The sequence below is a fragment of the Erpetoichthys calabaricus genome, chromosome 2, assembly GCF_900747795.2.
Source record: "Erpetoichthys calabaricus chromosome 2, fErpCal1.3, whole genome shotgun sequence".
NCBI lineage: Eukaryota > Metazoa > Chordata > Cladistia > Polypteriformes > Polypteridae > Erpetoichthys > Erpetoichthys calabaricus.
This window is the reverse complement of record NC_041395.2, coordinates 68927216-68944891: the sequence shown is the minus strand read 5'-3', so window position 1 is coordinate 68944891 and position 17676 is coordinate 68927216. Positions and strand designations below refer to the sequence as shown.

Sequence of the window (17676 nt, the reverse complement as noted above, 5' to 3'; positions counted from 1 at the left end):
TATTCACTATTACAGCAGATCAGGCACGGCTATAAAGTATGTGGTTGAGTACACTTACGTTACTGGCCTCAGGCCTAGGGGACACTGGGCCAGGTTCAAGCCACTGTTACTATAGGGTGTAGCCACTAGCGATATGGTAAAAAAGCATAAAAGAAGCAGGCAGCAGTCACAAGTCTCAGACCATACTTCTCTGTTCTACTCTATTCTCACTTACCCATAAATATATAAATGCTTCAATCTCTGCATAGATCAATATAACAATCAGTGAAACAATGGTTCATGACAATTTCCTCTGCAGAACAATAGTATAAACACATTTACTTTGGTTCAACAATAGTATTGTTGTCAGCTATCAAGAAGTACCTGATTAGAAACCAATGTCCCCAGAACTCGTTAATTTTCAAAGGAAGTAGGCAGTTCTGCATCACAATATTGTATTTGAATGAGATACTTATTAAAGCAGTCTGATTATTCAAAGAAGGTGACTCTTTTGCAAGACAGGTAAATGTTTATGTCCAATAGAAAGCCATCAAGGAGATTTGCCTTTTCTTTAAAACATTGAATTCTAGTCCATTACACTTACAGTACGCATGTGTGAATGTTCTGGGCATGTAGTGCAAAACAGATAAAGATGTCACACTGGCCTCACAAAGCATCATGAGGCGCTGGGAAAAAAAAAGTTTGGCTAAGCCAGCCTCATGGTAAATTTTCAGGTCAAATTTCAGCAAACAAGGTTACCGGCAAACCCAATATATTCTCTATGAAAACGCTTCGGTGAATTTCGCCAGTCAATACTGGCCATATGAACACATGGAAATTCTCAGACGTGAGGCAGTAATGTATGTTTTTGAATCCGACAAACCTGAAAACATGTTCTTGAATATTGTCATGACTTAGTCAAGCATCCTTGACAGATGTAACCAGGATACCTGGTATATAGAGGTTTACCTAAATGGCATTTTTAAAATGAAATGAAAGAACAAATCTGGAAGGTTTTCTATTTACAAATGATCTGTTACACAAAGCTAATCCACCAATTTACTCTTTCTCAAATCCTGAGGGCCGTAAACTATCCGGGCAGCGTAGGGTTTACAGGTGCCAGTTATCACAATTCAGGAAGTAAAATATTGTTGTTTTGTCCTTATTTTTGCTTATTCGACTGTTCATTGCAGTGATGTCCCAAGCACTACAATTTTGTGAAGCTAGTGGCTTTCGTGGCAGCTATTTTACTTAATGAGGAGCAGTTTCTTTATATGTTTCAAAACTTTCTTTATTGTACATAGGAATGAATATAAAAAGAATCCAGTTTCTTTAGCAATTCATATTAAAGAGTCAAATTGGTTTATGCTGTCTGATGTTTTGAAACTTTGAATTTGTTTTACCCTGTAAATTTTTTTGTCAGTCCATGTCCTTCAGTGTGTTTTTCTCTGCTATTATCTGACTACTCTGCACAGTTTACCTTTTAATCTTCCCTGATAGATTTTTTTAATCTCTCTTAATCCTGCTTGATCAACATGGACATAACACTTACTAAACTTACAGACACAACAATAAAAGGGAGGAAAACCAGAGTAGTCAAAGGAAATTCAGTGTATGAACCATGATTCAAATCTAGCCTCCTGGAGCTATGAAATACCCATAATAACCACTGGCCCACCACACTGTCACTACTATCCATCCATCCATTATCCAACCCGCTATTTCCTAACTACAGGGTCACGGGGGTCTGCTGCAGTCAATCCCAGCCAGGGCACCAGCCCACCGCAGCTGTCACTACTATTCTTTTGATAAAAACTTGACGTGTTAACATCTACTAGCCATTTGCAAATTAAGAAATATGGCTTATATTGATGAGTCACACCAACCCAGTATGGTCATTTTTATCTGAAACAAATGATATAAAATGGCTAATTTATTGGTTATTGAAATAGCTAATGCAAACCTCAGCAAGCCTAGTAATGCAACAAACAAAGGAGATGTTTACACCATTTAGATTGCTGTCACAAAACAAATATGTTTATATTTCAAAGGTATACCGTACTCCATACAAAAATGACATTCTTAAATATTTTACTTATTCCATGTACTTTGTTGTGGTGGCTAAGAAAAATATTTAATCTCACATTTTCATGCAAAATGTAGTTTAAAAAGTTTACAATGTAATAGATGTCTAGAGTGACCAATGCTGTACAATGGCAAATGATGTGAAAAATGTCCATTGGTAAAAGAAAAAAAAAATCTCAGGTTACTCAAGTCACATAATTCACAAGTCAGTGATCCAATTGTGTGCTTAAAACATGCAAAACACATGCTTTTTTGCTAAAATAATGATAAAAATATGCTTCCAGAGTAATCAGCACACATCATAAACCAAAAACTAAAGGTTCATGGGAATGACTTTCTTAGCTACAGGATTCTTAACCAATGAATGAGGAGGGGAGGCGGGTCTTCAATTCAAACATTTTTGTATTTTGTACAGCATTGGTCATTTTTGGCTTCTATTATATAATAAACTTTCTTTCACCATTGTGCATGAAAACATGACATTAAAACTTTTCTCTGTCACCACTGCAAAGTATATGGGATAAGTAACATATAGAAAAAAATCAAATTTTTGGGTGGAGCATTCCTTTAAACCTCATTAAAGACATACTATAATCATGCACTCATTACTCTGGTATAATAAGTAAGTATTATATGCAATGTACAAGATATATAGGGTAATTGTAAATACATACCTGTTTTCACCCAGAGTCTTTCAGTTATATTACATTCCACCTGAAGCATTGCAGTGGTAGAAATGACGCTTTCTGTTATGTTTTGAAGAGGAGTAGCTGTGCCTCTTGTTGTCTGCGGTGGTACTGTAATCATAGACGTCAAAGCGGCTGTTTTTGTTATTGATGGAGAGGATGATGTCTTTGAAGATTCTGTTGATGTAGCTACTTCCATAGAACTTGCTGTTACTGTGTTATGATCAACGTTTGTGGTCGAAACAATTGTTGGGTGTTTTGTGCTAGTTAAAGTGGTAGTAGGCCTTCTAGTACTGGTGGAAAGTGTATGTGACGTGCTCACTTCAAGTGTTGTGCGAGTTGAAATGAATGGAGTGGGTGTAACTGTGCTCTTTGTCGTTAAAGATGACATGATAGTTGGTGCTACTGTCCTGTTGTTTGCAGACGTTCCTTCCGATAACTTGGACGTGAAAGTGGATGATGGGGCTGAAGTTGTCTTTTCTTCTGTAATGAGAGAATGGGTAGAATTTGCAGTCGGTAAATTAGTTGAAGTTAATGTCGTTGACAATGTATGGGAAGATGTTGTGAAGGCATGCTCAGTGGAATGTGTGTTAAATGAAGAAATCTGAGTAGAAGCAGAAAATGGGGGGACAGTAGAGGAAAAACTATGTAATGTGTTTGATATTTCTGAAGTTGCAGACTGGTTATTTGCAATGCTAGTAAAAGACTGTGTAACAGATGATCTGGCAACCTCTGTTGACATGAACGTTGACTCAGATGAATTTGTTGTCAAGTTACCATAGCTGGCAGTAGAGAAATAGTGACTGGTTTTTGTCTGAGAGGTACTGTTGGTGCCATTCACTTCTGATGATGATGTCATAAAAGTTGGTAATTGTGTACTGGAAGAAGTAAAGTTTAAAGATTCTGATGGAGTAAAGGTGCTTGTAGTGTTGTCAGTTTGATTACTGGTAGCAGCAGTTTGGTTTGTAAAAAAGCTTGTGCTGCTCATAGTGTAAGGACTTGTAATATCTGACAATTTTAAAGAAGTGGTAAATTCAGACTGTTCCACAGATGTGGTGTTGGTTCCATTCTTCTCTGATGATGATGTCATAAATGTTGTTGATTGTTGGGTGGTGCTAGGAGAGGAGAAGTTTACGGATTCTGATGAGGTAAAGGTACTTGTGGAGTAGTTAGTTTCATTATTGGTAACAGTAGTTTGATTTGTAAAAAAGCTTGAGCTGCTCATAGTGTAAGAACTCGATGGTAAAGAAGTGGTTAATTCAGACTGTTCTGTAGATGTGGTGTTGGTTCCATTCTTCTCTGATGATGATGTCATAAATGTTGATTGTTGGGTGGTGCTAGGAGAGGAGAAGTTTACGGATTCTGATGAGGTAAAGGTGCTTGTGGAGTAGTTAGTTTCATTATTGGTAACAGTAGTTTGATTTGTAAAAAAGCTTGAGCTGCTCATAGTGTAGGAACCCGATGGTAAAGAAGTGGTAAATTCAGACTGTTCTATAGATGTGGTGTTGGTTCCATTCTTCTCTGATGATGATGTCATAAATGTTGTTGATTGCTGGGGGGTGCTAGAAGAGGAGAAGTTTATGGATTCCGATGAGGTAAAGGTGCTTGAGGAGTAGTTAGTTTCATTATTGGTAACAGTAGTTTGATTTATAAAAAAGCTTGAGCTGCTCATAGTGTAAGAACTCGATGGTAAAGAAGTGGTAAATTCAGACTGTTCCATAGATGTGGTGTTGGTTCCATTCTTCTCTGATGATGAAGTCATAAATGTTGTTGATTGCTGGGGGATGCTAGAAGAGGAGATGTTTATGGATTCTGATGAGGTAAAGGTGCTTGTATAGTAGTCAGTTTGATTACTGGTAACAGCAGTTTGATTTGTAAAAAAGCTTGAGCTGCTCATAGTGTAAGGACTTGTAATATCTGACGATGGTAAAGAAGTGGTAAATTCAGACTGTTCTATAGATGTGGTGTTGGTTCCATTCTTCTCTGATGGTGATGTTATAAATGTTGTTGATTGCTGGGGGGTGCTAGAAGAGGAGACATTTATGGATTCTGATGGGGTAAAGGTGCTCACGGAATTGTCAGTTTGATTATCTGTACTTGAAATCTGTGTAGTATAAAAGCTTGAAAAAGTGATAGAGCTGTTGATACTGACTGAACTTGTAGAATTTAAAGGTAGAAAAGAAGTGAAATTTCCATATTGTTCTGTTGGTGTGGTATTAGTTATATGTAGATCTGATGATGATGTTAACAATGTTGTGGATTGCTGGGACGTAGTAGAAGATGAGTAATTTACAGATTCTGTGCTCATGGAATAGTCACTTTGATTATTTATGCCAGCAGTTTCCGTTGAAACAAATCCTGAAAAGGTTGTTGACTCATTCATGGTGACTATACTTGTAAAATTTAAAAAGGGTGTAAGTGGTAATGTACTATTAGTGTGGGATTGAGACATTTCTGTTGAATTTTCATATCTGGCACTAGTCACAAGAGAACTAGAAGCTGTTGTGTTGTTCAAAGGCCTGACATCAGTAGTTCTGGAAGGCAGTGGAGTGGAAGATACAGAAGACCCATTAGGATATTCTCCAGTAAACCTTGTAGACTCTGGTGTAACTGAGTGGATTTCTGTAGATGTTAGGCTATCATAGGTCATATTGGTATTTTCTGTAGACGATGAAACTTCTCTTGATGGTTGTACATTGCTCTGGGTGCTTGGAACTTGAGATTCTGTAGAGTTCGACCAAATTATTTCAGTACTGATAACATCCATATCAGTGTTTGCCGATTTGGATGACACATATGTTGGCACAGTAAGTGTTTCTGAAGAAGGATTTACGTTAGATGTTACAGCAGATGAATGAAATGAAAACATATTGGCTTCAGTAATTGTAGTATCTGAAACAGGAGGCTTTGTTTCATTCTCAGCAGTAAATGTTACATTTGTAGTATCTCCAATATTAGTAATAAAATTGCTTGTGCCTGTTTCAAAATTTCTGGTCAATGATGAGAGTTGAGGAGCCACAGTAGTGGTGGGTGACACTGAAAAGTTATTGGCTGACTCTGTAAAATGTAAACCAGTGACTTCATTACTAGTGGTGCCATATAAACTTACTGTTGAAGATGCTGTCACAAAAGATGACAGTCCTGAGGTAGAAACTCTGCTAGACACATCGAGTGATGCAAAATTCCCAGACGTGGAGGTAAATGGGGCTGATGAAACTGTAGGTGTGTTCTGAGAAATTTCTGGCGATGTTCTAATTACATTTTCAGAAGTTGAGAGTTCTGATACAGTTGTCATCTTTTCATGGTCCGTTGATAAGCTGGAAGAAAACACATCAGGAAGAGTGTTGGGGCTTTCAATTATTGTATAAGCTGCTGAAGATATAGGAGCATTTGTGTTGTACTCCTTGAGTGTAGAAGCCACAGTAGTGCTTTCCATTGATGAATTTATATTATCAGACACATTCACCACTCCTGGAATAGATGACATCAATGATCCAGAAACTGGGTTTGATGTTGATATTCTGGTATTTATACTGCTTGTACTTTCGTTTGGAAAAAGAGGACTTGCCATATCTGGCGTACTTAACGCCAGAGTAGATACATCTGTAAACATAGTCGCATTGGTAACTGGTAATCTTCCACTGGTCACATTAGATGGAAAGGTGTTGCTAAAAAATGCAGATGAAATACTACTGGTTTGAGAAAAAAGTTGCTTAGTAAATGTGGATGATGTTGTTGGTGCTGTAGTCAATGTTCTGACTACATTAGAAGAAGTAATCATATTTGTTACCAAGATATTTCCAGAAACTGGAGAATTTGATGATGATGAAGATGAAACGGGGGATTCTGTAAGAAAATTTCCAGATGTAGAAGCAGGGATACCAGTCTCCATTATGTTTATTGCAGGTCCTGTCAAAGATATTGTGGCATTCTTAAAGTAAGATGGAGTTGTTGATGAAATAAACTGATTTAATTCTGAAGATGACCCAGAGGATGATTTTATAGTTATTGCTTCTAGTGCTGGTGCACTTGTTGACAGGATAGCTGCCTCACTTACTTCAGTGTTGGAACTTGCACTGAGGTGATAACCAACAATCACAGGTGTCACACTACTACCTATTATAGGGATAGTTGAACTATACAAGGAAGACGAATTACTTTCAACTGTACTTGTATTCACTTCACTACCTTGTGAAGCCACCATTGGCACCATTGTTGTACTGTTTATTGCATTAACAGCATCTGCTGATAATATATTTGGCACTGGCATGGCTAATTTTAAAGAAGGAGTCACGATATTAACTGATTGTGTTGTACTGCTGACTATCTCGGCCTGAACAGATATGTTTCTTGAAATAGTATTTCCTGCAGAAGGCACTTCACTGGTTGTCATATTCTCTTGGTCTAGAGTAATGGTTTGGTTAGGATGGACTGATTTAGTTATCAATAAAGGAAATGATGACAATGGAGAACTGATCAAGCTATCAGTTTTGGATGGAATGTTAGACATGGGAGATGTCACTGATGATGTTAACAAAGATGGCAGTGACAACACAACTGATGGATCTGACTGGGCTTTGGCATAAAGGATGGGATTTATTGCCAAACCTGAAGCAGATGCAGAGCTGTTTACGGCTGCAACAACATCTTCAGAGGCTAAGGTCCGTTCATCTGGCAGCAGCTGAGCTGTTTGGCTTCCATTGCTTTGGATGATTGAATCTGCAGACTGCATTAATGCAGGCAACTGTGGTACAGTTTCTGAATTTGTTAACCAAGATAGAATTGACTGGAATGTTGAAGTTTCACTTCTGTTTGTCTCTGCTGTGCTTCCTAATGGCTCAGAAGTCTCTGATTTGTAATTTAAAACAGGTTCATCCTCTGCTAACAATAATGAGGTCAAGAAATTGGATTTTCCTATTGTTGTAACTTGGTCTTGTGGTAATGCTGCAAATGCGGACGTTTCATAATTTCCTTGATCTGAAACAAAAAGAAGACAATAATGATTGAATAGCAAATATAAAACTGTATATTAAATAAGAGTATTTGAGCAAGATAGTGTCATACAGTATACAGTATATTCCATTATTCGGATTGAATTGGAATTGAGACTCTCCTTTTCTTCAACTAACAAAAAGAAATATCATCAGCATTGTAGGTTATGCTCCCACTGGACATTTCTTTACCTGCACCACTCATTCAATACAAATATAGAATAGTGGGCCTGGAATGAATTATGCTACTAGGAGTCAACAGAGAAAGGCAAATGCTCAGAATCTGCCTGACAACTTAATAGCATTTCTACACTCATTAAAATGCTTCAGCCCAAACCCTGATTCATAAGCCCCTAATAATTTAGGTTTACTGCCATCCAATGCTCTCTTGGACTTTCTTTGCTCCGGCAGGGTCATTGAGTTAATGATATTATCGATTAAAAGTCATTTGTCAATGACTACTTCAGCATTCATGATAATAGCTTGGTAAAAAAAGAGTTTTAATTTTACTTTCAGATTTTAAGCATATTGGATTGTGTTAAATTCAAAGTGCTATTGTTGCAATGTGATGTTGGGACTGTGCAGATAAGCGAACAAGCTAAAGCTGAAAAGATTCCAACCAGGAGATAAAACTGAGAGACTCCAAAACTAAACATTTTAATCAGAAGAAGCCATTATTTCCTATGAACAAGGCAAAACTCAAGAGATAAAATATAAAGCCTTGGGAGGTGAAAACGTCAGAAAACCAGAAAGAGTTTAGACATCCAGTACCAGTCATTAAAACGAAAAATCTTAGAAAACAAATAAGGAAGCTCGGAAAACCATAACACACTGAAAAATAACAAAATTACTAGGCATGGATTTATCTTTTCAATATTTAAATGTCAAAACTTGGGTGCTACACATTCCACAATGGCAGTTAAAGAACTGTGCCACTGCGATGTCATATACAATGAAGCTGTTTACGTGACTGGCAAAAATTCCATTACTAACAAATAGGAAGACTGAATCCAAGCTCCCATGCAACAAAACAGTGACAGCCATAAGAAAATCAAAAAGTGAAAATACCAGTGCAGTAACATCATGGTGACAACGATAAACATATATCATGCAGTATGTATAAAAATATAAACAACACAATTCAACACTGGAAAATAAATTCTAAGCAGTGTGGCACATGGCAGGCCTTTTATCCCGGCCAATACCCCCAGGCCACAAGGTGGAGCCCTGCTTGCAACATAAAGGTGCCCCGAGTTCCAGCAGGGCATCATGGACAGTGGAGTTTTTCATCACAGCCCTGCTGGATACCATGGGGGCCTCCAGGGGACGCTACAGGAAGGCCCAGAGACTTCGGTTTTACCTATAACCTGGAAATACGTCTTAGTCACGGAGACAGAGGGAATGACGTACTTCCGGGATGAAGAAGAGAAGTTTTCACCTGACATGGACTGAGGAATCAGAAGCACTTCCGGGTCAAACTATATAAAGGACTGTGGGAGATCCCAGGGTTGAGCTGAGTCGGGAGGAAGGGTGGCAATGCGTCTGGGAGTGGAGGATTGTTTATTGTGTATTGTATTGTGATTATTATTGAGTATAGTAGAGGTGAAGGGTGCTTTGTGCACATTTATTATTATAATAAAGTCATTTTGGACTTTTATCTGGTGTCTGGCGTCTGATCTGAGGGTTCAAGGGAGCGATATCGCCCCTTATCTGTCACAGCAGCAAAAAAACGAAGATATTACACCAGAGACCCACATTCAAATCAACAGGCTGTAAAAACTAACACCTTCCATACATATATTTTTGAGCTTATTTTATGTTTTAATACTATGTAGAATCTGTTTTTGAGGTTTATTAATCATTTTGATTTATTTTGAAAAAATTGTAGTTTGTTCCTGTTCTATTTCCTTCTTTATTTACACGATGCGATAACATGCATCACATGATCATGATTGTTGTATCAATTACATCACAGGATGAACAGCAAAAATATCGAGGTGGTTCCACTATGCGTTATCCCCCAGTGGACAAACATCTTAAATCTCAATCTCTTAGTGACAGTTTCTTTATCAAGTAGGCCCTAATGCCAGGTTTTGTTTGCAAGTTCACTTCTTTTTTATCATTGAACTCTAATTTTCACTTTGGCTATGTATTTTGGTTGCCTGTTTTCTTGATATTTTAGGTGATGATTCCTGCATCAAGTTGTCATCTCCTGGTTATTTTATTTTTCTCAGAACAATCTTCAGGCATCTCGTTTTTAACAACATGAAGCAAGTGTGCCTTTTAGATTGCCTGTAGCATTCCCTTTCTCTTTTTACATACATCACACTCTATATAAAAAACATGAATCCTGCAAGCTTGTTCCCAATGGCACAGTGCTGCTGCTAAATTGCATGCCAAACTATAATCTCAGTCAATGCCAGAAATTAATCATATGTTAGTATGTATACTATGGAAGTGTAATTCTTCAATTAACAATTTTTGAACCTATGGATTTCATTACATGATAATGGGCAACTAAGCCCTCTCACAAGAATATAAAGTTCTGGGCAGAAGCAAAGCATGCATTGAATGCTTGTCCATTGCAAGATACTCGTGTGGCCATGGCAGGCCAATTTACAGACATACAGTAGGGTAGCCTAGTATACACGTCTCTAGAATAAGGGAATAAACTGCAGCACTCCATAAAATCCACATAGATCCATTAACACTTACACCACCAGATTCAATGTCAGCTTTATCCACGGGACATAAAACTACTCAGTGGCCACCCATAATGACTGCACAAGATTTCCTTGTATCTATCATCTGATGTTGTCCTGAAGGTATGAAGTTGTATTCATGGTAAGTTGCTGGCATTGCAACACACTCACTCACTAGTCTGTGAGAGACATGCAAGTGCAAATTTGACTGTGCTCTCAACAAATTTGAATTTGAACTACAAAAGGATGGCAAGTACAAAGCCCAAAAAACAGTGACAAAGCACTAACCAATTCAATATCACAGTACCCTACATGGATCTTCCGTATACTTTTCTTGAAAAAGTCAGCATACACTATCTTTTAGTATTATTTGTTTTATAAAAGTAGACTAATAAGGATGAGCATTCATTACTGCAGTTAATGACAATATCCTTTTAGATTAAGACTTCTCACTTTACACTCGATGTCTTTTTTGTTTCAGAGACTTTTGATGCACCTTGGGAAATCTTTCTCATGATTCTAAAATGGCACCTAATTAATACCCAATAAATTTTGAGATACAACTTATTTTACATTGGCACACTGTTTTTTTGTTTGCCAGAGGTAACAAGTGGAAAGTGACAACAGCATAAAGCAAAGGCCAAGTGATGAAGAATAAGCAGGGGTGAAAACCAGGTGGTCAAAAGTTGTCATAACACAGCCCAATGTATGAAACCAAAATGTAGTCAGAAAGGACATTAACTAAAGATTCTAAGACAAAGTTCCTGTGAAAGTGTTTTGAACTGTATCCACAATCTCAGATAACAAAACTCTATGTGCCACTATCTTAAATAGTGTTGCTTGAGCAACATTACAAACCGTGACGTGTCACATTAGCTATTGCTCAAAATGGTGGTACCCATGAGCAAACAAAATGGTGATTGCAAGTAACAAAATAGTAATACTAATCTAATCATTACCTTTAACTTTAAAATGGAGAATCAAAATGAAACTGAAACTGAAATGTTTATTATTCAAAGCAGCAGCGTAGGAAACTAATTTTTGCAGAAAATATCAATAAACAAGTCTTACAATCATAATAAACAGGAGAAAGAACATGTAAAGTTTGGCAATTATCAGGCAGTCATGTTAATAATGTTTTATTTTTATTTTATTGCTAGTTTGTAAATGTACCATTTTAGCTGCACTTCCATCTTATGCTTCTGTTTTTCGTGAGTGCCAGCATTTCATGTGTCTGGTCAGAATGAAACAAAATGGCCGCCAAGCATGAGAAGTATGTGTCATGTGATTCATGACATTATGGTAACCATTTTACATAAGATACCTATCTGGTTAAAGAACTGTTCCAGCTCTATTCAAAATAAAGGAAAGACTTATCCAAAAAACTTTGTTTTTGAGCTGTCTTTGGGTTGGAATTTTCTGGTATTGAATCTCAGTTTGTTTATGACTTTGAATTTAGTAATCTCTTACAATTCAAAGGTTCAATTGCATTTGTACGAGTTTTCATTCATAAGAGTATTATCCAAAAGTGGTATATTTAACAATATCTTAGTAGAAATATATATAGTGCATCCGGAAAGTATTCACAGCGCATCACTTTTTCCACATTTTGTTATGTTACAGCCTTATTCCAAAATGGATTTAATTCATTTTTTCCCCTCAGAATTCTACACACAACACCCCATAATGACAACGTGAAAAAAGTTTACTTGAGATTTTTGCAAATTTATTAAAAATTAAAAAACTGAGAAAGCACATGTACATAAGTATTCACAGCCTTTGCCATGAAGCTCAAAATTGAGCTCAGGTGCATCCTGTTTCCCCTGATCATCCTTGAGATGTTTCTGCAGTTTAATTGGAGTCCACCTGTGGTAAATTCAGTTGACTGGACATGATTTGGAAAGGCACACACCTGTCTATATAAGGTCCCACAGTTGACAGTTCATGTCAGAGCACAAACCAAGCATGAAGTCAAAGGAATTGTCTGTAGACCTCCGAAACAGGATTGTTTCGAGGCACAAATCTGGGGAAGGTTACAGAAAAATTTCTGCTGCTTTGAAGGTCCCAATGAGCACAGTGGCCTCCATCATCCGTAAGTGGAAGAAGTTCGAAACCACCAGGACTCTTCCTAGAGCTGGCCGGCCATCTAAACTGAGTGATCGGGGGAGAAGGGCCTTAGTCAGGGAGGTGACCAAGAACCCGATGGTCACTCTGTCAGAGCTCCAGAGGTCCTCTGTGGAGAGAGGAGAACCTTTCAGAAGGACAACCATCTCTGCAGCAATCCACCAATCAGGCCTGTATGGTAGAGTGGCCATACGGAAGCCACTCCTTAGTAAAAGGCACATGGCAGCCCGCCTGGAGTTTGCCAAAAGGTACCTGAAGGACTCTCAGACCATGAGAAAGAAAATTCTCTGGTCTGATGAGACAAAGATTGAACTCTTTGGCATTACGTTTGGAAGAAACCAGGCACCGCTCATCACCAGGCCAATACCATCTCTACAGTGAAGCATGGTGGTGGCAGCATCATGCTGTGGGGATGTTTTTCAGCGGCAGGGACTGGGGGACTAGTCAGGATAAAGGGAAAGATGACTGCAGAAATGTACAGAGACATCCTGGATGAAAACCTGCTCCAGAGCGCTCTTGACCTCAGACTGGGGTGACGTTTCATCTTTCAGCAGGACAACGACCCTAAGCACACAGGCAAGATATCAAAGGAGTGGCTTCAGGACAACTCTGTGAATGTCCTTGAGTGGACAGACTTGAGGCTGTAATTTCTGCCAAAGGTGCATCGACAAAGTATTGAGCAAAGGCTGTGAATACTTATGTACATGTGATTTCTCAGTTTTTTTATTTTTAATAAATTTGCAAAAACCTCAAGTAATCTTTTTTCATGTTGTCATTATGGGGTGTTGTGTGTAGAATTCTGAGGAAAAAAATGAATTTAATCCATTTTGGAATAAGGCTGTAACATAACAAAATGTGGAAAAAGTGATGCGCTGTGAATACTTTCCGGATGCACTGTATGTTTGGGACATTATGCGCATACAAGTGGATGATTTGATTTATGGAGTGTGTGAGATGAGTAACATGAGATTTTTTCATGGGCTTTGTGATTTTGTTCACTGTTGTCCAGTACTGGTCACCACAGATGCCTATTTTATCAGAAATTCTGTTATCTTTGTTATGCATGAAGACATGAGATTGAAATGTTTCTCAGCCATCACTACAAACTGCATGAGGTAGGTAACATATAACAAATATCATTTTTGGATAGAGCATTCTTTAACTCTCCTTACATACATGTTGATGACGTGGCAATACTACAACACTATCACTATATTATAAAAAAGATTTTCAAAGAATCAATATATTAGTCTTTTCATAGAGGCATCAAGTGTGAACTTTACTACTGAAAAATCAATGGTAATAGACTTCTTGGAAGCATACAAGAATTCAGAAAAAAAATTGATCCTAATTGAACTACAGTATGTTAGCAAAATATTATGTGATAGCAATAATAATCAGCTGCAAGCAGAGGGGCTGCCAGTTAATTCCATATAAGCTGCTTAATTGACTCCAGGCAAATTTCAAGCTTATGCCTATTAAATTTATTGTACAAGGTAGAATTATTCATTAATTTTCCCATATCACTGGATATCTCTAATTAACAGCTGCAGCAACAAAATATTTGTGGCACCTATAATTTCCTGAGTTTACCAGAAAGTAAATGAAATTTTGGCAAAAACTTGAACAACTAATTAAACAAATTAGTACTGGTATATCGTTAGCAATCTAATTTTGTCTCGACTGCTGTGCCCTTAGATCAACAGGTGGAACGTCCATTTTTCCAATTTCTTGGTTATTCCATTAATTTCTATTGACATTCAGTCAATTCACAATTGATTTTTTGTAAATTACCCTGCACTGCCAGCTCAAGTGGAAGAATCCTGATCCTTCTGTGATAACACAATAGGAAAATAGTGTGATGTTTTGCTTAAAATCAGTAAAAAGTAAATTCACTTTACAATGAACAGTTAAGAGGTTTTAAAAAATCTGGCAAGCATTCTTTAATGTTACCGTAATAACTTCAGCTTAAGTCCTCTTCACTGTCTGTACACTAGATGAGTGAGGAAAGATGTCTGATCTGTTCTAAGTAACATGTAAATTTTATGTCTTAATGATTTATTTTGTACTTATTGAAAAGCAACTCTTAAAATCAGTAAGAATTTTTAATATATTGTAAAAACTCAATGCTTGAATTTTAAGTGCATATCATTGGTTCTCTCCAAGCATTTTCAAATTTCACTCAGTAAGTGGCAGAATATCTACAGTATTTGTGAAAGCAATGTCTCTGAAGGAAAAAGTGAGTTTAGTTAAAGGAGAGATGGGGACATGGGCATTTTTTAGTAGATATGATTGGTTTCCATAGGCTTCAAAACATAATTTATATTTAAAATATAGTAACTGAAGAGTACAAATGGTATGAATTGCATTCACTGTCATGTTTCTGAGGACATTGCAGAACTTTCCCATCAACTTGTAGAATTGAGCATTATCTTGACGAAAAAGCCCTTTGACACTACAGTCAGGAATGCCTCTGTTAATCAATAACATTCAGATATCCTGTGACATTTAAACATTGTCCAACTCATATAAAGGGGCCTAATTTGTTCCATTAAGATACAACCCCAGAACATTTGCATCTAGAGGCTCAGCATATCCTGGTCTTCATATCAGTGTGAATAATCAGAACAGGCAATGACTGCCCAGTTGTGGACTCTTAATACACTAGTCTACTAAACATGTCTACTTGTGACTTGGTTGAATAGCTGGGTGCAATGCTCCATCTATGACAAGTTATGGTGACTTATTTTTGGATATGCCTCTATCAGTAATTGCTTTACCTAGGTATTTCTTGACCATCTATTCTTCATATGTTGTTCAAGGCACATGTAATGTCTGCCTCCATCAATATCTTCATCAAGGGTTCATTTTGGTGAGCAGAACTTGTGCTAGCTACATATTTTTATGTTTCTGGTCCATTCATAATTTAACCAAAAACCACAGCAAGGTTTCTGTTCCTGATACACTTATGTCAGTTTGCCAGGCCATATTCACCACCACTTACATCTTCAGTCTTGCCCATTCTCTCTCTGCACTGACCATTCACTGTCCATTGGTGCCGGCATATCTACTTTAAAGAGCCCCATCTGAAATTATGATGCTTATGATATGGCAGGATCTATGTTATACAAAGCAAAATTGAATCTTTATCTAGCACTACATCAGATCAGTTATTGTCAGTGGAAATTTATCACATGTTCAGCATCAGAAGATTTTAATTGGATGTATGGATTTTTTTCACCAAAATAGATGTGTTTAAACTTGCATGTAGTTTTTGTTCTGTGCAGAAAATTAAAATAGACTTGGACAAGATATTTAGTATTGTCCTACACTCTAAGAATGCAAGTTGTGCCACACATTTCATAAAAAGTATATGAAGTTGCAGAAAACACACTGTTATTTCCTTATTCTGGTAGTCTGTCAATCACAAGCATGTTCTGAGATTTTTCAGGTAAAAAAGACACAAGGTTTAGTGTTATTTTAGGGAAAGAAAACAGTTTTGAGGTAAGGTACTTACACTAAGAATATCACTGTGCTCACAACATAACACAATGGGAAAATGGCTGAATGCGAGCTGTAGCATGTCAACAATGAGCTCAGTACCTTGGAGAGAAGGATTCAGCAGTGGGAACAGAAGGTTCACTTGTTAGCTAGACAAGACAATTCCACTGGAGTCAAAGTCAACTCTGTAATGTCATCTCTGTGCCATGCTAATTAGACCCCTGGCTGATTCAGTTTTATACCTTCTAGAAGGTTCAATGATGTAAGGGGAGTTCCAACCCTAGGTCACCTTCACTCTCTAAGAGAGACTTCACCATTACCATCTACTGTCAGCTTCTCCTTTCCCCTGTCCCCACTGTGCCAGCAGACTGTCATGATATAATCATTTTTGGGACTTAATTGTGTATAATCTTAACTTTAACCCACATCCCTGGTGCATGAGTTCTTGATATTAAACGAAGAGCCATTTCAATCTATGAGAAGCACAAAAATAGGGCTTTTGTGACGTAAATGACATTCAGTGTTGCCAGGTGAAAGTTCCGAAAGAAGGACTTTACATTACTTCTCTTCTAAACCAATGAAAGACAGGACCCCAGCTACATGGATCATCATTTCTAAACCACTGCCAATATTGAGAAGATCGAACAAATCCGACAGCCAACTCCTACTCCTCAATACCTGAATGAGAGCCTTTGTGAGAGCCAAGACATCAGCATCATGAACACCTGGGATCTTTTCGGGGGCCAGACGACAATTCTTCAGATGTGATGGCCAGCGTCCAAACAGATTTGGTGTCAAGGTTCTCTCTGAAGACATCTCAAAGGTAACACAGCATTCATGACTGCCTACATTTATTCGTAACATTAGCCATGAACTGGTATTAAAATATGAGACATTTTCAATGGGTCATCTAAAAAGGTACACTATATTTCCTCTATTCTAACAAATCATAGATTAGGCAAAAGTACAGATTAAATAGTGTACTTAAGTGATATCTCAAATTGTTCCAAAACTATGATGCAGCTGTGTTTCTCCAAGACCCTCTATATGGCTTTAGTTAATATCAGTGCATTAACTAGTGAGACATTTTACATAAATGACCTTATCAATGATAGGTAAACAGACTTTCTGTCATTATTAAATGTTTTGTCTCAGCAGCAGTGGTTCCGCAGTATTAATTGAAGCAGGTCCTCCAAATTATAATTGTATTCACTCTTTTTGTCAAGAAAAGAGAAGTGGCGGCTTAGCAAGTATTTTCTCAAGCCATTTAAACTAAAAATGCTAGTTTCAGTAATGTCCTATCTTTTGAGTATCTTGCTATATTTATTCAAGGAGTATTGCAGTCTATTGTATTCACCATTTATTGTCCTCTGAAATAAAAAAGAGTGTTTTATGTATAATAATAAATAATTTTGATAGGTTCCTAACAGTAGGTGATTTCAACTTTCATGTGAATGTAACTAGTGTGACAAAGCAAGAGAATTTGTTAACTTATTGTATTATTTAATATCAAGTAGCATGTCACCAAACCAACCCACAATGGAGGACACATGCAAGACTTAGTCATTTCAAATACAATACAGACAGTAATAATAATAATTAATTCAT

General features: G+C 37.3%; 1 protein-coding gene across 3 annotated transcripts in view; it reads right to left on the bottom strand.

Moving 5' to 3' along the window:
- The window catches only part of LOC114645957 (UPF0606 protein KIAA1549L-like), a 333503-nt gene that overhangs the window by 155969 nt on the left and 159858 nt on the right, over window positions 1–17676 (bottom strand). For 2 of the 3 annotated variants that reach the window (XM_028793894.2, XM_051923802.1), the window contains exon 1: window positions 2739–6419. In XM_028793894.2, coding sequence (XP_028649727.2) covers window positions 2739–6363 — 3625 coding nt within the window. In that variant the 5' untranslated portion in view covers window positions 6364–6419. Of the gene's footprint in view, window positions 1–2738; window positions 6420–7358; window positions 7728–17676 lie in introns of those variants that run through there. The other variant, XM_028793895.2, reaches the window with a different exon arrangement.